Here is an 18387-nt window from a genome sequence, read left to right on the forward strand (position 1 = left end):
GTGTATATTCTTTTGGCAACAAATCACTCAATGATATGATTGGCTCTTGTGGATATGCCTAACCATTGGGAGCCCCACATTGAAGGCATCGAGTGCATTGAATCAGTGCGCCACGAGCGATAGAGGGACACACGGGAAAGACACACGGAAAAGACGCCTGGAGAACAGACCTGGTCTTACATCCAGGTTATAAACAAACCGCCATTGAATGATAGAGACCCGAAGTGTCTTCTTAATCCAGGATGAAGACTTAAGGATTCCCAACATAGTGATTACAACCTCCTCCCTCCAAGAGGCGCCGGACGGTGCACATGGAGAAGTAAAGCCTGAAGCATCGTTCCCCAGGTCCACCATTTGAAATCGCGAGCCTGAAATATACAGACAAATAACAAAGCCCTGATGAGGGTTCGAAAACTGGTTATTCGAACCTGAAACGCGTCGGCATATCCACAAGAGCCAATCATATCATTGAGTGATTTATTGCCAAAAGAATATACACTGTTTCTGCTCTTGTTTTCACATTGCTTTGTTTGTCTTGAAACAGGAATTGATTTGTAAACATTGATGAAATGAACCTTTTAACGTGTAATGTTCTGAGTTAATTTGATGTTTCTTTTGATTTATCCTTTGTCATTATTGTTTAGTTTTGCGATGGTGTAAATGTGTATCTATTTCTGCCTAAAAGAATAATTAAAAAAAAAGTATAAAATATGAGTGATGGGTATAAATAAAAGTACCTCACCAGGTTTCATGAATTTGCACTTGGTCTTTATCAAATAATCGTCATTTTAAGACTTGAGGGTTTGGGCATTCCTTTTTGTTTGAATAATTAAATATAAATGCAACACGTTATACCTCATATCCAAATACAAAACCTGGAAGAGGAGGTATTGACCTTAATCAGAACATACCTCAGGGTGAGGGTAAATACCTCACCCCAGTCCGAGCTCCTTGTGATCAGGGCCATGGCGTCCCTGAAGCAGAACCTTCTGCCTGTTGTTGAAGGTACACTGACACGACACTCACTCTCAGAACCACTCACTGGCGTGCAGAAAATAAACCGACAACTGACCTTTTTATCCAGTTTTCGACCAGCCATGCTTAGGGTTATTACTCTGTTATCTGACAGCTCCTGCGCCGTTATCTGAAGAAAGAAAACGAGAACCCAAACAGTTTAATGTCACCAACGCAATGAAGCTTCATAGCAGATGGCTAGGTCAGGAAAACTGAATTAAAATAATGCAATTTGATAGCACTACAGCAGCCCTGCGTGTAGTATGTTTGACATCAAATGTGCCTACCTCGAACAGGACGTTGACAAGGTTTTGCTTTTTCTACATTGCAAACATTTCTAAAGGTATTGCACAGGTGATATTTCAAGTTTCGTAGCTTAATTCACACCACAAATCCTGAGTGAATAAAAGAAACAATCTATGCTGAATCACCTCTTGTAGCTTCACTGAAAAATATGCTGAGTGATAATGTAATTACAAATAGACTGTAACAGACCTGGAGGCAGTGCACCACCCTGACAGATTTGTGTAGGGAATTCAACAGGGGATATAATGAGGCTGAAATATGACATGCATTTAAATGAAAACACAATTTATATATGAAAACATTTACAGCATAGAAACTCATACTAAACTAGCACAGCACTAAAGGAAGTAAAGCTGTTTACAAGAGCTTTACTGTCCAGGCACATAAATGTACATAGGCACTAGCGGTGGAGTGTCACAGTGATGTCTTGGTGCAACAAAGGTGAACAGAGTGGTAGCATTTGGCACCTTGGAGTGAGACGGGAAGTGTTCTTCTTGAAATTCGGACCATGAATGCCATTCACCAAAAGGCCTGGAGTAGCCGAAGTGACATCACATGCCATTTGACCTTTACATTCACCCACACACATGTTTACACATAAACTCACTCTCACTGTACACAAACACATTCAAACACATTTTTTACTTCTCTCCGCTGCCAAGGAGGGTCATATTCCAGCTAATTGTGCTCCATTTTATATTACACCAATAGTGAATATTTTATTGTTATTCACTATTAGTGTAATTAAAAATAATTTGACAAAAGCAAAGAGATTGGACCTAATCGATGTCCATAAAGAGGAGCTGTCCCTTATTTTGCTGCCTCTGAGACCAGGGGTCGCAAATGCAGTGCCTGGGGTTGAAAGGGCAAGACAGGGGTCGCAGCTGCGACCCCTGGTGACCCCTAAATGAAATCCATGATTTGAGCGGGGGAGGCAAGAAGCTAGCAGGGATACTTGAAGCTGCATTAATACAGCACTAGAGGCCAATGGGAAACCATTGTTTCTACCGCGTTATGAAAATGGCAATTGAAGGAAATTCAAGTTACTTTTTATACTTTTGCAAGAAGGTGAGCAGGAATGGGTGACAAAGAGCTGATTTAAACAGTCCCAAGTGTATGAAGTTGCAGTGGTCTAAGACAGAGCAGGATTTGCTAAAAAAAACTGGAGACTAAAGGAGAAAATGTCGTGCTAAACTGTGTTTATTGGCATAACCAAGGTTTAGGGAGAATGGGAGGACTGCTTGCCAGTAGTCTGAACCCCTCAGTCAGTCATTCCAGCCCATCGTTTTTGCCCACTGCGCTACTGAAGACAGAAGCCCAGCCTATGTAAATCAATATTGACTCTGATGTTCATGGGAACAATAGACTGTCAAGTGAGGGCACCCCAGAAGGGAATGCAAACAAACCCTATAGATCACAGGTAGAAACATGCAATGCAGGGAAGGCTATGGTGCACTTAGGAATAGATAAAAAGACTCAAGTTTCTGCAGAGTGCCTCATCAGTGCTAGGAATTCATCCGATTATGCATCTGTAACTCTTTAATGAGACTAATTACCTTGCCCCATAGACACAAACATAATCAGATGTATAAAGACAAATATGTATTCCAGAAAGGATAGCTAAATCCGATTTGAAACCCTAATTAGACATTTATCAAGCTAGGAACTGTGCACTCAATGTTGCGCTAACACTCCCTGAAATCATGTTTTCTTGTCTTTCTGATTCAGGGCCTACACATTACAGCAGACCACTGCAAAGAAAATGTATGTCTGTTATAGAACCTGCAAGTTCTAGAAATACAATATTGGGACCTAGAGGAGCTTTTTCATCTTATCAGCAAAATAGGAGAATCACAAATGTACCTTACACAGATTTTCTGGTGAACATTTACAAACAGCATTAAAAGCAGCTTGCACTCGGGCTTAGAAACTTGAATGAAAAAGCGGCCACCTATTTTCAAAATTTAAATGAAACAATAGAAAATTGTGTTTCAAATTAATCTGTATACTATCAACGGCACATTTCGAATTTGTTTTTCAGAACTTAATACAGATTTAAATTCACCTAAATCCATGAGAAGTAAAAAAAGAAGTATCCTAATTTCTTCAAGCAGTGTTTATCCGAAATTATCTGGTGAAGCTTTATTAATTTCAAATGCACCATTCTTGAGTAAGGATTATCTGTACTTTTATGGTTTTCTTTAAAAAAAATGGAAACCGAATAAAGGAATTTTTGACTTTGAGTAAGGATTCAATTTTCTTCTAAAAACCTCCTTAATGGTAGGGCACCAGCTTAATATCAGAAAACAATATTACCTAACTTTGCATATATTTTCAAGACATTGAGTCTTATTATGAGGGGTCCTGCAGTGGCTGGACACTATGGAGAGCTGGCTCGTTAGGATGGAGAGGAACCTGCACCTGCTCCGGAGCCAAATAGAAAAAGTCCTCTTTAATAAAAATTGTTTTGGTGGGAGGGACTAGTTGTGGATGGAGAGGGCGGGAAGGGAGTGGAGACAGTGTTTTGTATTCTTTGGACGTTCTTTGGACATTGGTGGTTGGGTCAATTGTTTGGGAGATGGGTGGACCTGTTGTGGGTGGAGAGGGTGGGTTGGTTTGTTACAAAAAAAAAGGAGTAAATTATTCTATTTCATCGAAATGTATGCTTGAAGTCGTTTTTTTATGTTTAACTTTTACTTTGCACTGCTGACTTTAGTTTTTACGCAGCCTGTTTATCTGCTTGTAGGAGTATATGATATCGCTTAGTTACAGGGAGTTATACCTCTCTAATTATCTTGTCCATTAGGAAGGATCCTGCCATGACCTATATTGTCTACAACAACCTAGATACACAATTACTTGCAGTAGCTGTTAGTTACTTACTCACTTACTAACTTAGCTAGTTCACTTTACTCCATAGTTGTCTTACCTGTATATATATGAGGCAATAATAGGGAAGGCATCACAACTTCACAAGCGAGGACCCACTCCCACTTAGGTGAACTCCAACTGTAGGATTCATAAGAATGATTATCCATTGCAGGTAACTAGATGCTCACAGTAGCTTGGGCAGTGAGGTGCATTCCTATAGCTTTGTGAGCACCAAATCTCCTACCAATTTGTGGGTAGTAAAGAAATGAGTATTTTATTTTCCTGGCCCATCCAAGAGTGCTCTCACTTTTTAAAACTGAAATCGACACTAGAATGTGTGTGTGTCTAACTTACATAAAAGTGATCTCCCTATTCAAATGTAAGTCTCACAGATGGCCTATAATACACATCTTTTAAGCTCTCTGAATCATGAATGATACATATTTCTCTTCATCACTGCTTTTAAAAGTTGTAAGTCTGAGTTTAAACAACTTAGTGAACAGGCTTGTAGAGGTATTGTAAGCAAACACATTCACTTTAGACTGTTTAAGCCCATAAAATTGAAGAATCTTTGATTAAAAATAATAAATGTTGCCTAACAAAGCGCTACCAGGGTTCACATTATCGCATTGCAGTTACTTACATATTATTTAAACAGCTTTGAATTCTGATGGGTGCTCTATAGGTAAACATTTTAATTATCTATTTTGAAATTCATAGTACATTGAACCCAGAAGGTGCTATACCCATGATATGTGATTTTTTAGGTAGGGCCAATGGAATTATGAGTTTTTGCAGTAATATCGGTTTGCCACATTTATCATCTAATCCATCATGTGCTGCAAAAGGTGCAGATATTGACAAATATTATTTTGTTTCTAGCTCAAACGGAAAAAAGCAACATATGCTGCATCGCAGTGGAAAGCTATGCGCAAAGGTTGACTGGTCACCCTTTAGTTGCTTATTGATGTATTTGGGTGCTATAGTGGCACTAATTATGTGAAACTCTCGCCCAGTGTAAGAATGACAAATCAACTAAATAATACTACCACAAAATGCTGTATAGTTTGCCTTTTCCTTCCACACAATTTACCCAGCACTACCACCTAATTTGGTCGACCTCTGTTGCATAATTTTAGTGATCCGATTTTAGGCAGCAGTCTTCATCGGACTGAAGTGTGTGCCCCCGTGATTGCATTTTCAGGAGGGCGCGAATGTCCCAGCATGCAGTTGGGACCAAGGTCTAGAGAAGAAGTGGTCTGCCGATGCTTGTAAATAAAGATGGCTAGGAAGTGCGCCTTGCTAATTCTGCGTGCTTCTAGACAGGGATAGCTTTATCACTGATGCTTCCAGGTGCGATAACCTTTTTTGATATCCCCCCCTTCTCCGATTCTCACTACCAATCTCAAAGGGCCCCCTTCCTCTTCTCCATAGCCCCACTCTATCATGAATTTAATTTTTTTTGTAGTGCTACTCATACCAATGTATGGTGTCAGAGCACTTTATATCATACACATTATGCAGAGAAGAGTGATCATATAAGTGTGTAACTCAGTGTATAGGAAATGTTTCATAGGTAACGAGGACTATAAGGGGTAAGAGTCCCATTGATAGGCAGTATATTTTAAGAGTGCTCGATCTGGAGGAGCACAAACTCAGGGTTTAAAACTTAACACAGTGGTCGGAGTTGGCTTCACTGATAAAGAGTTCATTTCCACACAAAAAAAACAACCTTTTGGCAAGCTTAGGATGGCAAGAAACTGAGGAAAAATATAAGCTTCTAAACCTATGCCTTGCAAGTTGCATGGAGCACTTTAATCCTAGTTATAGCTTTACTACATCAGAAGAATGTAACTTAGGAACTGTAAATATCTAGAATACAATTCTGCAATCAGCATGTTGCACGTGCTTTGCAGCAGGCACATTAACCCTCCATGCTACTTCATGATGAGTCAAAACTACCACTAGACAAAACTCAAATCTCACCCGAAAGGTAATCAATCACCAGAGTCATGTGGACAGTTTAATCACTGCCTACAAATTGCTGGGCATACATGGAACTTTTTATCAGGTGCATTTAACCCTATAAATATTCCTAAATGCAGCGTTGCCAGGTACAGCTGCACCAGTTGCACAGCCCTAAAGCCACAGTGCTCCTAGACTGTCTCCCTTCAGATATGTTAAGGGCAGTTGACAGGGTGAGAGATGAGGCTGAAGAAGCGGATCGTCTTTCATTCAGAAGCAGAAGGCCTGCGCCCCTAAGTCTCTGAGCAATCGGCCATTACTCCTTCAAAGGATCAGAGACATGGGTGAAAGAGGAAGGGAAGATGTTTTTTTTTTTAAACACAAAATGCCGATGAGACAGCGAGGACTGCAGCTACCATTTGTTCTTCAGGTTCTGTGGCACCGTGTTCCAAGCATAAGAAGGGGCCCAAAGCACGCCAGTGTTTTCTGCCGTGCTATGTAAAAGACAAATATGGGCCATTGTTCCTGGCTAACACTAGGCACAAGGTACCATCAAGGCACCATTGATGCATCAGTGCTCCTTAAGGCCTTCATATACTGGCCAAAGGGATGAGAGGAACAGGCAAAGGAGACAAACTGGTTTGGGCCTCAGAGAGAAGGCGAGGGTTCTGAAAGTTCCACTGCGCATCAATGTTGTCTGCTTTACTACTCAAAAATTAAGTGGGGCTGTTTTTTCCCCTTGATAGCATTAGAGCCTGGACCACCCTTGCTACACCAAGGATGCTTCGGATCTCAGAGAGATGATTCAGGGGAGTGAGGGCCAGATGAGGGGACCAATTTAATGTTGGTTTATGCGCTAAGCTGTTGGATGACCAACAGCTGCCTGAATGGATGACCAACAGCTGCCTGAAGTTCAATGCAGAGAAGACAGAAGTCCTCATCCTCGGCACCACCCCTTCAGCATGGGACAGCACATGGTGGCTGCCTGCCCTAGGAAGCCCTCCTACCCCCTCAGACCACGCCACGAACCTCGGCATCATACTGGACTCATCACTCACCATGAACAGACAGGTCAACGCCGTCACCTCCAGCTGCTTCAACACCCTCCGCATACTCCGCAATACCTTCAACTGGATCTCCCCCGAGTCAAGGAAGGGAGTCACCAACGCACTCATCACCAGCAGACTGGACTACGGAAATGCACTCTATGCCAGCATCAACAAGTCCTTACTCCGCAAACTTCAGACAATACAGAACACCGCCGCCAGACTCGTCCTCGGCCTCCCCTGACAAGAACACACCACCCAGCAACTACGAAGACTCCACTATCTCCCAGTGGAGAAAAGTCACCTTCAAAATCCTCACCCACACCTAGAAGTGCCTACATAACAACAGACCCAAATACCTCAACGCCAGAATCAACTTCCACGTACCCACAAGAAACCTACGATCCTCCAACCGTGCACTGGCCGAAACCCCGCACATCCACAGAGCCAGAGCAGGCGGAAGATCCTTCTCCCACATTGCAGCCAAGACCTAGAACGAGCTACCAACAGACATCAGACAAGCCCCCTCGCTGAACACCTTCAGGAAGAACCTCAAGACCTGGGTCTTCGGCTAGACAGATCTACAGGCCCCCCCAGCGCCTTGAGACCCTCACGGGTGAGTAGCGTGCATACAATTCCCAGATTGATTGAGCAAGAGGTACCCGTGAAATTATTCCATAGGTTCCTTTTCCTCCAATACTGCAATGCCTTAGCGTCTCAATTCCTTAACATAAAGATATGGGGCCGGGGGGCATCCTTCAGACTATTTTGTTCAGGGGACCTCTGAACATTTAGGGTTACCATTCTGCTATGGCTTGTAATTAAAGTACTACTTCTTGGGGTGGAGCCCTTAATCAAATCTGTACAAAGCCAGGCCAGTTACCCATAAGCTACCTTGTGCCTAAATTCATTGTATTGTTCCATACTCTTTTGTCCTCCTTTTCTATCTCTTTAAGTCCCTCTCTCAAACTTTCTCCATTTCTCTCTCACTCTCTCTGTCCCATGTTCTAGTTTAGTCAAACTTTTCACAAAGCGCCTCCAAGCTTATAAATCTTTCTGCATCACTACTTTCAAGAAACGTAGGTACTTCAATGACATGTACCTACTTAGACTTTTCAACAGGATATTTGTAATTGAATACTACACTGAAATAGCGCCCTGAGGCGTATTGATTGTTTTTGTATGCCGGAGAAACCAGGAGCTTTGATATAGGAAGGCATTTCCTTCTTTCTAATAGTTTGAGGCACAATCCATTAGTAACAACATACATTGAATGTCTCTACTCTCTCACATTTCCCTTCTCTGTCTCTCGCTCCATTTTTATTTTATTTTTATATGTTGTGAAAGCCAGGAGTGGCAGCATTTTTGATTCCTTCTAAAGGCCGCAGGTCTTCAAAGATAAACCAACTGGAACCCTTTTGAATGGCCAGTTTACCCTCTTTTTCATATTAGCTTTCTCTTTATCGCTCCCTCTCCTTCCCACATCTTTCTAATTTCAGTTAAAGCAGGGGTCTAAGCAAGGAGCAGGTGGGCCTTTCTGCTTTTTTCAGGCTTTAAAGTTTGAGGGCCAAGTTACATGGTGGTAAGCACGGAGAGTGCGAAGTAACACCTTCCTTATTTCCATAGAGCCATTTTTTAGACTCCATAAATGGTGATTTATTTATTTACAGTCGTTAATATATGAGCGCTTCTCATACATGAAGCAGGAGCTGGGCAATAGATTGGGATGGAGACCCTTGTTCTTCATGCACAGAATCTTAAAAGCAGATGTTTACATTCATTAGAAACCAGTTTGTTTGCCTAAAGGTTGTAGTTTCTGCAGCCTCTGAAATTATGGATCAGATTAGTCCCAGACGGAAGACTAGCCAGCCATGGACACACACTTGCATGCCTGAACATGTACATACCACACACACACACACATCTGATGACTTGATTGCTCTAATTGCCCAATTAACTCTGTAGTGTCCCGCTTCCATCAACTTCATCTTCTCGAAAATCACAACTCACCAACATGCTTTTACCGATGCTTTCATGTCTGCTAGACTCGATCAGGCCAAAGGACTAAAGTAGCAAATTTTTGGAAAAAGACTTAAAAATCTCAAATCTCATTGTGTGGCTAGTCCACTGTCTTTGGAGATGAGAATTTCAGTTCCACGTAGGCAGCTTCAATTCTACCGGCAGCTAAGCAAAACAAACTTAGGAGACTTCCTGGTTCACCATTGTTTCTATCTATGGGAGTTTTTTCACTGAGAGACTGATGGTCCACTCCCTCCACACTTATCCACTTCCTGAATCCCCCCCTCCCCCCCTAGGTTCTTCATACCTCCAGGTGTTCTTGCATGGGAAGGGTCCTTATCCCTTAACTTAGGAATCCCTTGCCCATTCACACCCGGGTAACTAAAAATCACTCCACCTTTACAGAATCTTCTGAAAGCCTACCTTTTTTACCAAAGTATGGCCAATTGGAGGCACCGTCTGATCGTCTTAGCGCAATTATGTATTTAGGAGAATATATGCGTTATAAATGCTCATATCTGGTATACACAAATGCACACACATTTTCATATACAAGTGTGTGAGGGCACATACACAAAAGTAAAAACACACAGACACGAACACACTCACAAGTAGACGCACATAAGAACAGTCCTCCCACACCGCCCCACCAGCCGCCAGGTTTCTTCTGTCTTCTTCTGGGAAGCTCTTATGAATGACAACATCCAGCATTTTTATGGCAGTAAATTGTACTTTCACTAAAAGCCTTTTCATGTGCCTGAATGTTCTGACAATATGTTTTTGTAGAGGAGGGGTTTGCGTTGAGACAGGGTTACTGTTGCTAAGTAACCTGTTGCTATGTTAGTTCTCTGTCCTTTAACTACAAACAAAATGCTGATAATCGGCAGCCTAATCAGCCATTTATCTCAGTTTGATGTTCAATTAGCGCTGAAAAGTGACATATTTTGTAAAAAAAATATATATATAGAAAAGGAAAAGAACGACCTTACCTGAATTGTTCCCTTTCCTGCTGGCTTGCCATTTGCTAAAATAAGGGGTCGCATTATCTTCTTGCTTGAAACAATCTGGAAAATAGCAAAAAGCAGATTTATTTCTCAACACATCTGCAAAGAATGTAAATACCATATCCCTTGCCAAAATAACTGTTAAAAATTAACACCTTTTTTCTTTCTTTAAAAAAATGTTTTAACAACAAAAACGTACCACCAATTCTAAATATGTATTAGTACCAGTCGCTGGATAGCGACTGAACATTTCAGGTTAATATTTCTATTTTCATTAGCTTGCAACCTTGCCAACAATGAAGCAATTTCATGGCAATCAAAATGCAGACGACAGAGCATATAGATTCAATGCCACGCACATAGCTGCAAAAAACACACACTAATCCTTCCATGTAGGAAAATCCACTCCACTTTCAGCAGTGCCTTTATTGAAATGGTGTGAATGTGTCAGCCATTGCAGACATTGCGTACCTATAGTGCAAATTATTGCACAGGCCATGTGTTTCTTTTGCTACGGCAAATTTCCTGCATTTGATAATGTGTTATCACTCCGTTAAGGTTCATAGCCCTTTTTTTTTTAAGTGTAGTGAAAAAAATGTAAGATTTAATTCTTGATACAACATCTGAAAAAAAGCCAACCCTTGTTCTAGGGCAAGGCAACCCAAGATGGCGTCTTACGACTAGGCCATGCACAGGGGCTTTCGACATATGTATTTATTTTCGTGTTCTATATAGTGTTTTACGTCATCTGGGCCAGCGGTTCTTGACCTTTTGAATTCTGTGGACTCCCACTGAATCATTACTGGAATCCGGGGCCCCCCACTGAGTCAATGTTGCAGGTTGGGGACACCTGACCTAAGCAATTTTGTATGACATGAACGACAAAGCAATTCACCAAAACAGAAAAGAAAGTATTCAGTAAGTGCGCTCCCTAAAACCACTGATGTATTGGGTGCGGATTTGGTCAACCCCAGGGTTGACTCTTTACAGGGAATCATTAGCACAGTGTTAGACCAGGGATCCCTGGTTGGCTGAGGTAGGAACTTAGGCCAAACAGGGACCCGCGTTCATCAGGGAAAGGAAGGTCACTGTTAGGCTTGGCATCTTTTGACATGTTTTCCCAGAGTTTTTGCTTTCTGACCTCCCGGTTTTGACTCTGTTTTTGCTGGCGTAACGTTTATAGGCACTTTTCGCACTGCTGATCAGTGGTAAAGTGCAGGTGCTCCTGTGGTAAAGTATGTTATGGATTGAAGTTTTTACGATTGGATATTTGATTTGCATATCAGTCCCTAGTAAAGTGCACTACGGGTGCCGGGGCTTGTGAATCAAATGCTACTCGCGGGCCTGCAGCATGGATTGTGCCACCCACGCAAGTATCATGGATAAAGGTATCTCAGACCTGCCATCGCAGAGTCTACGCGCAGTTCCGACTGCCATGTTGATGCGGCCTGAGCCCACACTGGCCAGTCACGGAACCTTCCCTTTTCTTACATATCAAACGACCCTAAGGAAGGCCCAAGGTACCCCTATGGGCAGGGTGCATTGTATGTGAAAGGCAGAACATGCCCGAGTGTGTGTGTGTGGCGTGTCCTGATAGTGAAGACAGCCAAATTCGCTCTTCACTATTGTAAGGTCACCTCTTCCCCCGCAGGATAGATCGGGCCAGTTGTTTATAACATCTTATAAACCCAACAGGCCCTGGGGAGGAGGTAAGGAAATGAAGTTAAGTATGCCTGAACTCAGAATCTAAAGACGCAGCTTTTAGCGAGGGTGCTCTTTTCATTCTGAGTTCATAAAGTCCCCTTTTAGGTAATATTTTGCTTGGCCGTCCTGTGTGCCTCTGCTGGAATGTGGATTGCCTGTCTGGGTTTTGATGACGGAAGGCTGGGGTGTCGGTGTGGCTCCAGATTGTCCAGGTAGGTCAGGAAGACGTTAAATAGACCTGGGAGGTGATAGGGGACAAGGGGGGAGATTTCCTTGCACCTCAAAAGGGCCTGGTCTTCCTCTGACAACACCGTCTCCACCTCCTGCCAGGAAATCATACCAGAGTAGACCAGACTGGTTCTGGCCGGACACAGATACCCTCTGCCTGAAAGATCAAAGGAATTGTGTGTACAAATACTGGGGCCCAGGCCCCTTAACTTTAGAACTCATCTGGAACAAGAAGACTGTGAAAAGGAACAACTCCTTTGCTGGGTGCTTTACTGTGATGACCTGCAGTGGCTGCTTCTGTCTTGGGCAGTGAAATGCCTGTACTGGACTTTCTGCAACATAATGTGTGAGTCTCTCCAAGAGAGTGAGGTAGAGCTTGCCCCCTGTTCACGAAGTCTCAGGAACCCCAAAGACTTCAAGCTCTTCTGCCTGCAGGACTGGGGACTGTGTGCTTCGTGCTTCAAACAGACGAAAAGCATCTTGATGACGTCTAAGACGCCGCTGCCGACTCAGTGTCCTACAGGGAACCCCCGCAATGCCGCACCGCAACCTTTGTCTAACCGACGATGCCTGTTGATGCCGCCACTGAGACGCTGCTTGCACCGCGACCTGTGGGCACCGCACGCCTCGCTTCACGCTGAAGTTCTGACATAGCAGAGTGCACCGCCGCACTGCAACCCTAGTCTCAACGATGACGCCTGTTGACGCCACCACCAAGCCGCTGCTCGCACCGCGACCTGTGGGCACCGCAATCTCACCGCCTACCTTCACGAGGACACCTTGGCCTTCCTGACGCCGGCGCTCTACGCCGAAGCCTACGCCACTGCTTGCACTGTGGTTCAAGGGCACCGCTCGTAAGTCACACGACGCACCACCCTTATCCCGAACCTCAGCCTTGGCCTTACAGTACCATCGACTCCTGTTCGTCAGCCGGCGACAGCACTTCAGCGGCGACGCCTCCGCTGCTTGCACCGTGACCCTCAGCACCGTGATGAGCAACGCCTCCATCTCGCAACACTACCCTGGTCTCACCAAAACTTTCACAGAATAAACACCAGAATCTTTCAAATTCTCATCCTGGATTCTCTGTGGTTTTCAATACAATTGAGTATGAAAACTAGTATAGAATCTGAGATCATGCATAACCTTTAAAAAGGATTATACTAGTTGGACCAATTTGTCAGGCATGGGTACACTAATTTAGAACTGAGAATATTAGTTTGCAACATTGTCTTATTATCCGTCCTAACTGCTATGCTCTCCAGTTTTACATAGAACCGCTGAGAATCCTAGTGGAAAACTATTGTATCACTATCTACCAATATGCATCCATACCATCTACACTTAACAACTTTAGCTACTGAAGCTTTCTGTCACCTAAACAGCTAAATGCAGATGTCCAAGCAGATTATTCAGCTCAACTCCAACAAAACAGACCACTTACTCCTAACAACACGAAATGCATCCAAATTGGAGCTCAGGATCTAGGTAAGCATGGGCGGATTTTGCGGATCCACGATCCGCAAAATCCGCGGATTTTGCGGATTTGCAGATCCGCGGATTTGGGGCGGGGCTTCCATGCCAGTGCACATGCTTCTTGTGTGTATAAAAGGTCAGAGAAAGATCAGTTCAGCAGATGAAGAGAAATAAGCTCCTGGTCACAGAAACAGCACGGGTATTGCGCTCGTGAAAGTCACGGATGCAAAAGCCTCTATCCAGCATCACAGCTGATTTTCCACGGTAGAGTTGGGAAGAAGGCACACCTGTCCAGCCTCGACGACGCTCACGATTGTTTTTGGGCTAATGAATGAGTCACTGAATTTGAGCATCAACTAGTTCGAGCAACCATGTGTGTGTTACTATGCAATCGTCCCGAAGGGCGCAGGGGTCCCTTGAGTGAGCTGTCCATCATAGTGGGTGAATGGTGGGAAGACGGTGCAAACCGCGAGTGTGTGGGCGGGGCCAAACGGGCAGGGCTACCATGCGAGTTCACACATGCTTCTAGTGTGTATAAAAGGTCAGAGAAAGATCAGTTCAGCAGATGAAGAGAAATAAGCTCCTGGTCACAGAAACAGCACGGGTATTGCGCTCGTGAAAGTCACGGATGCAAAAGCCTCTATCCAGCATCACAGCTGATTTTCCACGGTAGATTTGTGAAGAAGGCACACCTGCCTCGACGACGCTCACGATTGTTTTTGGGCTGATGAATGAGTCACAGGAAGGGCATGGTAAATATTTTAGGATGGCGCCGGCAAGCTGCCAGCGCCATCCTAAAATACTTACTAAATTAGCTTCAACAGGAAGCTCTAATAGATAAAATCGAGCACCTGCTTTATTTGATCTATTAGAGCTTCCAGTTGAAGCTAACTTAGTACCTATTTTAGGATGGCGCTGGCAGCTTGCCGGCGCCATCGTAAAATAGTTACAACAGGCCAGGCTTCAACTTTTGCCCCCGGAATAATCCGCCGCTCGCGGATTTGCGAATTCTCGGTAAATTCGCGGGAGTTCGCGGATCGCGAATTTACCGAAAATTCGCAAAATCCGCGAGCGGAACGGATTTTCCGCTCATACTTAGATCTAGGACGTTTCTCTTCCTCATAAAGAATCCTGTAAACTCACCTAAAAATTAATAGCCATTTCACACGCATTATGGAAATTGCAAGCTGCAACAGTGCCTGATAAAAAACACAAACAAAGAAGCATTTACTCCCCTAATAACTTTTGATCAGCCACAAAAGCTCAACATATGGTTACATTTATTATGGAAATTAAGTCCCTCCTCAGTTCATCTTGGCCACTCTAAATGTGACCTGACTCTCAGCCTATAATTCTATCAGCAATTTAAATTTTGATGACATTACCCCTATCCTCAGGGAATTTCACTCACTTGCCCTGTAAATCAGAGTAAACTTCAAGTTATCCTGCATCACATAAAGAGCTGTGCATATCCACAAGATCCCATGCATGACATACTGTAAAACACAGGTCCCTCTAGTGGACAAAGTAACCAGTCATTCTAATTAGAATAGAGATTTAATGGAATATGCTATGAGATCTCGAGCAAGTGCTAAATCTAGAAACAAACCCATCAGTGTAATTTCCTCAACCTTGTTGTCACAATAACGAGGGAAATTGTACCGGTAGATTCTCCTCTAGTTTAAACGCTTTTTCCAAAAATCTTAGCATTTTCAGTTACAATCCACCTCTAAATCAGGCTCCTACATTGGAAATGCCTAAATATCATTAAAATTAAGAAGATCCTTCAAGACCGTCCTTTTTGAGGAATGCAGAAACAATTTAGGCCACCCTAAATGAATGCTGCACTCCCCCAAACTCATGGATTTCTAAAAAATCTATAGACACTCCTCTTCCATAAATTCTTTAGTGCCTGAACTGAGTATTTGCTATTATGGATGGTGCGGGTCTCATTACCCTGCACCCTTTGGCCTGTGCTTCTTACAGGTTTGTACAATATAGCAGGAGCGTCTGTAGAAGATCGAGAGCGGAGAAAGAAAAGGTATAAACCAGTTCTCTTGGACTGATATATTTTGTAGGCGTTTAGACAACCCGTCCTTTCACCATGTATCATTGTGAACTATGCCTACTTTGCTGACACACCTTTCAAAGGGAATCTCAAATAATCTTGATCATCCAGCATGTGAGCTATCTTAAGGGAAATGGGAAGTTTGAGCATAAAGAAAGAGAAGGGCTACATTTGTTTTATAAGAAGTAGTGTGAAATTGTCAGTGATATTACTGGCAACTGGCTCAGATTGGGGGTGGCAGGGTGGAGGCCAAGTGGGGGAGGAGGGGGTAAAAAAAAAAAATAAACGTAACTCCTTGCTGCGTCTGGCCGCATCTCTACACGTCGTCTTTCCAGGCAAAGAAACAGAGCACCCAGGAAGCACCCAGGCTCCCCTTAGCCAATCACAACACTGCAACCCAGTGTTGTGATTGATCTGAGCCCCATTGGGACTGGAAGCCTGGGCATGCTCTCCACCCAGACAGCAATGCAGCCTGGGTGGAGAACATGCAAAGTGCGCATTGCGGTTTGGCAGGGCCAAGACTGCTGGCCAAGCATTTATGCGTACTTTCAGAGTGCCCACCACTCCTCCCCCTTCTCTAAGAGCAGAGCAGCCCTGCCCCACCCCGCAAAGCTGCTGTTGAAGGAATAAATAAAATGATAATAACGATTTATCATAATTTTATTTTTCCTTTATTCACTCTGCTGAAAAGCAGTGGGCAGCGCCGGACTGGCCGTAGCGGGCACCAGGCATTTCACCGGTGGGCCGCCAGGGTTGGAGCCGGTTTTGGGCCCCAGGGGGGCTGTTTTTGTTACGGGGACGTTTTTGCAGCATATCTGCAATATTGGCCCTGTAACAAAATCGGCCCTAACCGGCCCTGGTAAACAGCTCTGCCGTCCCCCCCCAACCCCTCCGGGGGGCCCGGCCGAGCACTTTGCCAGGCAGGTTCTGGTTCCCAGTCCGGCCCTGGCAGTGGGGCGACATTCCTCCGCCTTAGTGGAAGAGCCACCACTGAATGATACTGACTGGTAGAAGGGTATTTAAAGCGAAAGGGGAATAATTCAATGCAGGTTTTAAATCTATAGAATACACCATTGAGGGAGAACCAGTGAAGAAGATCAGTAACATTCTTTTCCGTGTCTCATTTTATCTAAACCAGACACCTCTATTGACTGACCCAACGCAACTGCATTACTTTCTATGTACATCCTAACATTTCCGTCCACATAAGCACCCACTTATTTCTACTGTACAATCTGGCACTTTCACAGAGACCATACACTTCAGAAATACATTTGGTGTACACAATGGGAGCACCATTAACAATCCACCTCATTTGCAACTCCTACAATGTATGAACTTCATTCTCAACACAGTCGTTAACACGCTGCATTTTCTGAAATAGGCACCTGGATGCCACCTTTACTCCTCCATCAGTATTCCAATTATGTATAACCTTACTTTTTATCACCAAGAAAGTACTTCCTGGGTGTCTATACTAAGCCCCTCTCTTTACAAGTGGCCTGTTAAAATCCCATCTATTTCTCTAACCTCCACCTAGGAATTACCATCACAAGAGGCCATGGCAATTTCAGGGGTGAGGAAATAATGCGGATTACATATGTCTGGGATATAACATGCAGGGTTCTGAGCTCCTGCAGAGTTTTACACTGAGATTTAGTCTGCTTTCAGCAGACACATTTTTGGGTGAAAAAATATAATGTATTGGGTCTATTTCAATTTACAGACCTTAAAAGCTGAAACTCCTGGAGGGGTTCTGGCTGGAGTCTGTCTTTTTTGCAAAATGTCTCATACTAAACTTTCTGCAAATCATCTGACAAGTATAGCATTTATGTTAATGCGTTTTCCTAGCAGAGTGTTATGAATGCTTTATAAATCTATCACTAGGCACTCGTTTGCTCATCCGAATGAGGGTCTTCGAGTCTCAATCTCCAGCATGTGTACAGCCAATGCTTGCTCTTGTTTTAATCTTCCCATCAAATTATATTTCTCAACTAGCTTGCTGAAAATAATAAAGACCTGTAATAGTTCACTCTCTAATATTTTCTTCTTCAAGAACAGTACGTTCTTTCTCAACAAGGCTACTGTTTGATATTGCTCTCAGACATGTCTCTCGTAATAGAGAGAATACAATTTCCTAGTAAGATACAAAAAATAGGCACAGTCTGTGCTGTAAAAATGTACAGCACTGTACACCTGATGTACAAAGCCATTTTGCGATCACTAACTTTGCGATTCAAAAAAAGCTTTGGATTTACAACTGCAAAAGTGCATTTTATTTATGTTACAAAAGACCTTTTACAAGTCAGAAAACCCTTTCCAACTCATAAAAGGGCATTTGCGAACCTTTCCAAATCACAAATAGGAGGCGGTGTGAAAAGGGCATCCTCCTCCAATTTCTGCTTCAGAAACATATGTATCAATGGGTTATGAGCACATTTGAAATTACATTGATAAGTTATAGATCCCCGAATGGCGGTGGCAAATAATTTACAAAGGGAAAAGAATCACAGTGGGACCCCTTCCCTTTTGGCAATAGTGTTGACAGCCTCATGCACGGGGAGTAGGCAGTGCTCTAGGGGGATCACTGCCTGCTTCCTACAAAGTTTTCCGAAATTGAAAACGTTTTAAGACAAAACCGCACTGGTTCCCTTAAGAATCACGGATGCTTTCGTTTGAGTGTTAC

At 43.4% G+C, this 18387-nt stretch overlaps 1 protein-coding gene across 2 annotated transcripts in view; it reads right to left on the reverse strand.

Annotated features, from left to right (window-relative positions):
- CPNE2 (copine 2) overlaps nucleotides 1-18387 on the reverse strand; it is a 975302-nt gene that overhangs the window by 447099 nt on the left and 509816 nt on the right. For both annotated transcript variants that reach the window (XM_086947740.1, XM_086947741.1), the window contains exons 4-5: nucleotides 10211-10285; nucleotides 1073-1144 (exon numbers count right to left, since the gene is read on the reverse strand). In XM_086947740.1, the coding sequence (XP_086803866.1) occupies nucleotides 1073-1144; nucleotides 10211-10285 (147 nt within the window). The remainder of the gene's footprint in view (nucleotides 1-1072; nucleotides 1145-10210; nucleotides 10286-18387) is intronic.

This window comes from Lissotriton vulgaris, chromosome 12, assembly GCF_964263255.1.
Source record: "Lissotriton vulgaris chromosome 12, aLisVul1.2, whole genome shotgun sequence".
NCBI classification, from domain to species: Eukaryota; Metazoa; Chordata; class Amphibia; order Caudata; family Salamandridae; genus Lissotriton; species Lissotriton vulgaris.